Raw genomic sequence first — 6,000 nt, 5'->3', positions numbered from 1 at the left:
GAGAGCATGGAGGAACCATCATTTCCACCAGAAGAACCGCTTCGTGAGCCTGGTGCGGATGGTGCTGAGACTGGACTATTCATTCACCCAGAATCACCACAATTCAACTCCGATGATGATGAAGTTCCAGGAAATATGGCACAAACTGACCCTCCTGCACACATGTATGAAGCTGATTATGGTGCAATGTACGAGCCAGAATTTGCGGATATGCCTCATCTCGGTGACTATGGTTATTACTCATCTATAAATAATGGTGAGTTATCTTTAAGCATGGAGTTCTCAAGCAAAGAAGAAGCGGTGATGGCTATAAAAAATTACAATATCTGTAATTATGTTCAGTCTAGAGTCAACCGATCCACGACCGAAAAATATGTATGCTACTGTGCCCGACGCGAAAACGGATGCAATTAGATGGTTCGCGTATCGAAAATGAAGAGGAAAAACAACATATGAGAACTAACAGTATACAACGGTCCTCACACATGTTGTGGCTGAGAGGTCAACCAAGACCATCCCAACTTGGACTCTGAAGTGATATGCCAAGCCATCATGCCCATGGTAAAAGCAAGCTCTCATATAGCTGTTGCAGTGTTGATTTCAGCTATACAATCGCAGTATGGGTACACTGTCTCCTATAAAAAAACTTGGTTGGCAAAACAAAATGCCATTGTCAAACTTCATGGCGAATGTGATGCATCTTACAACGAACTTTCAGGTTGGTTTAGGCTGGTGCAGACGTTGAATCCTGGGGTAATTGTGGACTTCGAAACCTCCTATGCATACCATAATGATCAAGTTCTTCGCGATCGAGCCAATTCTACCGGGTTTTTTGGAGTTACCCACAGTGCGTTAATGCTGCCAAATACTGCAAGCATGTGGTCCAGATCGATGACATCTGGTAATGGAAAGGCGATGAAGACATCATATATGGCTGCAGCATCATATATGGATGCGGTGGCTGCTGGGAAGGTCCTGCTGGTGCAGCTGAGGATGAACCGGAAGCACCTGCTCTCCGTCAACGAGTAGGGGGACGATGGTGTTGTGTCGGATCACGTCTCTGTCAACGTCGCGGAAAGGTCTGCCCTCGTGCATCCTCAGGAAGAAGAAACGGTTTCCCGTTACTGTTGAACCACTCATAATAACCGTCAGCATACATCAAGAGGTCATAAAAAATGGGCTCTCTACGGGGAAGGCGCCGATGTCGATCCTCTCACAACACGACCCACTCATGATGCCTCACCAGCTAATCTGTATCTGTCTTGTCGCGTCTATCTAAGCTATGCAACTCGTCCATATTGCGAGGTGCTTCCGAAATTGGTTGAAAACAACCAAACTACCGGAGCACGCGATCAGTGGAGTGCCACTCGACGGTCGCATAACAGATTAGAGGGACCATCGCCATCCAAACGTCTGATGGATCCCTCAACTCAGGTGGGATCACCGCCCTCACATCATTAGTAGAATATGGCACCCATTCAAACTAAAACAAATAATATATAATTTTTATCAAAATAATAATCTAATTATATAACTATAATCTAAAATCGATTTTTAAACATTAAAATTCATACCTGTGTGTCAGCCTTCTGATCGATTAGCACCCTAATTTTTTCTAAATCATCAGATAGCTCCTGAAGATTTTTCCTATCAGTAGACCACCTATTCAAGAAAAAAAAATTTGTTATACGCAGTATAAAATTATTAATATACAAAATCAGTTTTATAATTACCTCAGAAGTAGTGAAAATACGAATGGGTTCTTCACAACGGGACATAAAAAGGGCAATCGATACCATGCCCAAGACTGCAGCAGCAGGAGACATCCGCCGATAGCATTACGTCTGTAGTCAGTGGCTCCACACATCTCCCTGTACAGCAAAGCCAAAACTGCCGAGCCCCAACTGAATGATCCAGCGAGACGAAAGTCGCTAAGATGTCGCAACCACATGCAGTGAACTAGGTTGCGCGATTTTTCCGGCATCAGCAACCCTCCTATCAGCTGTAGTATGCATGCCCGTGCATACATCTTAACCTCATCCTCAGAGGCGTCTGCACTCAACTACCGAAAATTGGCATCTAACCAATTTAACGGTATCCTACCACCGATAAAATTTTCCGGGACACGTCCTAGACTATCTTGACACAAAGTAGTCCAAGAACCGAAAGCTATCCCCGATATCACATCTCCATCCACTGGAAGCCCCAGGTGCATAGAAACATCCTCAAGCGTGATCGTGTACTCTCCGCACGGAAGATGGAATGTGTGGGTCTCCGGCCTCCACCGCTCTACTAAGGCAGAAATCAGGTATGGCTCTATCTTACAGTGACTCTGATATCTACCTATGTAACCGAATCCAACCTCTACTAAATACGGCAAGACACGGCTGAGTATCACTAACTTAAGATTCCTAATAAAATGATCTAATACACGGTCCTTCTCCTAAAAATAAATAATTACAAAAATTAATTCTTAATCTAATAATCATGCATTAAATAAATCAACTAATTATTACTAATAATTTAAATTAAATTAAAACGTTAAAATGTTACTGTATCAGCAAAGTGTCGAGATATTTAATTCTTAATCTAATAATCATGCATTAAATAAATCAACTAATTATTACTAATAATTTAAATTAAATTAAAATGTTAAAATGTTACTGTATCAGCAAAGTGTCGAGATATTTAATTCTTAATCTAATAATCATGCATTAAATAAATCAACTAATTATTACTAATAATTTAAATTAAAACGTTAAAATGTTATCGTATCAGCAAAGTGTAGAGATATATGATTTCCATCCGAGCGAAGTAGACTGCCTTCCATTATATATCTGTAAAATAATTATATTAGTAAAATATTAAATAAAGTAAAATACTTAAATAAATTAAATACATAATAGTAAAAATATTATAAAATATACCTTAAAAAGATAAAGTATTTGAGAGAAATTTAGAGAATCTGAGAGAATTTGATGTGATAAAAGTGATTGAGGATGAAAGTATTTATAGGGAGGATTGGGATGTGGAGGGGCGGGTGTTTAGGGGTATAGCGCGCCCCTGCACCGCGCTATACCTCACGTGTCAGATATCCAAGTATAGCGCGGATCAGGGGGCGCGCTATACCCACGTGGCGCCAAAACACTGTATATCGCGGGGCAAGAGGCACACTATACCCACGTGGCGCCAAATCAACATATAACGCGGTTCAAGGGGCGCTTTACTACTACGGGTATTAAATCGGGAAATATAATCTGATCGGTGTTAAATCGATAAATATACCGATCACCGGAGATTTATCGGAAAAATGTCTGCCATTTGCATTATTATTATAAACAGTACACAGTTACAGCCTTACAGTAACTACATTGAAATCAAAGCCTACATAAAGCCCCTCACCGCGGCTTTCCTTTTCCTCCAAATCATCTCCTTTCTCTTGGGTATGCAATTTCTTCAACTTCCTTCCCCTCATTTTTTTTATCTAAGTGTTGGATAGATTTTGTGCAGAAATATGGCTTCATCCCTATGGATTCTGTTGGTGGGCGTGTTGTTTATGGTCTCTGGAACAATGGGAGTCCCCCCTAGAAAGCCAGTAGCGGTCCCATTCGGGAGGAACTATGTGCCTACTTGGGCTTTTGATCATATCAAGTACTACAATGGTGGCTCCAATATCGAGCTTCACCTTGACAAGTATACTGGTATGTATGAATATAATAACCAAGCTAGTGTCTGTTGCCTCTATTCTATTCTCTTCCTATAATGTATCTTATATTTTCTGCTATGAAAGGTACTGGTTTCCAGTCAAAAGGGTCTTACTTGTTTGGTCATTTTAGTATGCAAATCAAGATGGTTCCCGGAGATTCTGCCGGAACTGTTACTGCCTTTTATGTGAGTAAAAAAAAAAGCAATCCCATTGCCTAAATCTCTTCATATAATGCTTAAGGTTTACTGATCGGTCACTACTGGCATCGCAGTTATCTTCTCTAAACTCGGAGCATGACGAGATAGATTTCGAGTTCCTGGGGAACAGGACAGGACAGCCATACATTCTGCAGACCAATGTGTTCACCGGAGGAAAGGGTGACAGAGAACAAAGGATTTATCTTTGGTTCGACCCAACCAAAGACTACCACTCCTACTCTGTCCTCTGGAATCTCTACCAGATTGTGTAAGTCTCGTGTTTAAATTTCAACATTTGGTGATTTTTCAGGTTTAACTTTAGCCATGGAGTAGTTGGCTTACTTTTACGACTTTCAATGGGGGAATTGATTGCTCCTGGAAATGCACTTTATTTTTCCAATCTATGTTGAATCTTTTTCTAAAGTAATGTTTTTGAAACATATGGGACAGATTCTTTGTCGATGACGTGCCGATTAGAGTGTTCAAGAACTGCAAAGATTTGGGGGTGAGATTCCCATTCAACCATCCGATGAAGATATACTCGAGCCTGTGGAACGCCGACGACTGGGCCACGAGGGGTGGTCTGGAGAAGACAGATTGGTCCAAAGCACCATTCGTAGCAGCCTACAAGGGGTTCCACGTCGATGGGTGCGAGTCATCCGTGGAAGCCAAGTTCTGTGCCACACGGGGGAAGCGGTGGTGGGACCAAAAGGAGTTCCAGGACCTGGACTCGTACCAATGGAGGAGGCTGGCCTGGGTCCGCAGCAAGTACACCATCTACAACTATTGCAACGACAGGAGCCGATACCCTACCATGCCTCCCGAGTGCAGGAGAGACAGGGACGTCTAAATTTATAATTTAAAACCCTAAATCAACATATGATTTCCAGTACTATAATGATATAAAAGCAAGTACATGAGATGGATCATGTTGGGGTGCTTTTCATTCATTTCTTTCAAGCTTCGTTGTTGGGTGGCCTTCTGTATTCATATGAACTATGTTTTTATGTAATTTATTTCAAGAATTTGTCATCATGATAATACTAAAGTTATACTATTTTTGCTTCTACGATGCATTGGTTTAATTAATATTTCTGGGAACAAATATAGGTTATATAATTATAAAATATTGTTGTTTGATCTAATGACAAGTACGAATTTAACCTTTAATTTAAATTAAAAATTCGAATCATAAAATTACCATCATAACAATTACATAAAATTTGTGTATTTGCAAGGAATTCCAATTATATAGACATGTTTGACTCCCAAAATATAATTGCGTCTTAATTCTCTATCATGTTTGATACTACACATTATAATTACATAAAATTTTAAAATAATATTAATTATAAAATTGAAGAATGAAAAAAAAATAAAAAGAGACTAATTGAAGGCTCCCATTTACTCTCAATTCAACGAGACTTACAATTACAATGGTAGTTTCAACACGTATTTACATTCAGATCCAATTACCACGTGGTTTTGCAAAAGCTAAGTAGGAGTGACAAAATTTGAGTCAACTCAATAAAATCGATTTTCTAATTTCTAAGTTATTTAAGTTAAACTATTCTAAATGTACGATTGTTTTTAGCCAACTCAACTTTTAGTTTGGAGTTCGAGTTTGAATCTATAAAATTAAAATAACAAAAAATTAAAATTAAAATGATATAATATTAATCTTTAATTAAGTAATTTGATTGTTTTATGATTTGGAATATGTTTTTCTCGTTTCTTCAATTCTCCCTTCGTTTCAATTATATTTTTTTTATCAACCTTTAATAGCATACTCTTCAATCATTATAGAAAACTTTTACAAATTCAATTAATATTTTTTACAATAAATTTATTATATTAATTTAATTCCTTAATTTTATTTAATATGGTAATCCAATCGTGACTCTTTGTAATTTATCTTCAATTTTTTTTGAAAAATAATAAAATTATAAACATATTATATAATTTTAGACAATATTATTCTCTTAAATAATATTACAAATTTTACTTATACATGTATGTATATATATATATATGAGGTTAGAGAGTGACATTTAAATTGGAATCAATTAGTATCATAATATTATAAACAATTATATT

At 37.9% G+C, this 6,000-nt stretch overlaps 1 protein-coding gene across 1 annotated transcript; it reads left to right on the top strand.

Moving 5' to 3' along the window:
* The first annotated feature begins 3,380 nt into the window (after window positions 1-3,380).
* Window positions 3,381-4,944, top strand: LOC120147588 (probable xyloglucan endotransglucosylase/hydrolase protein B). Its single transcript, XM_039160923.1, has 5 exons — window positions 3,381-3,443; window positions 3,511-3,701; window positions 3,791-3,891; window positions 3,978-4,171; window positions 4,354-4,944. Exons 2-5 carry the CDS (start codon window positions 3,515-3,517, stop codon window positions 4,751-4,753), a joined length of 882 nt encoding a protein of 293 aa, XP_039016854.1. The 5' UTR covers window positions 3,381-3,443; window positions 3,511-3,514; the 3' UTR covers window positions 4,754-4,944.
* Window positions 4,945-6,000: the final 1,056 nt, after the last annotated feature.

The sequence above is a fragment of the Hibiscus syriacus genome, unplaced genomic scaffold (genome assembly GCF_006381635.1).
Source record: "Hibiscus syriacus cultivar Baekdansim isolate YM2019G1 unplaced genomic scaffold, ASM638163v2 tig00110940_pilon, whole genome shotgun sequence".
NCBI lineage: Eukaryota > Viridiplantae > Streptophyta > Magnoliopsida > Malvales > Malvaceae > Hibiscus > Hibiscus syriacus.
Note: the sequence above shows the minus strand (reverse complement) of the source record. Positions and strands in the feature narration are given on the sequence as shown.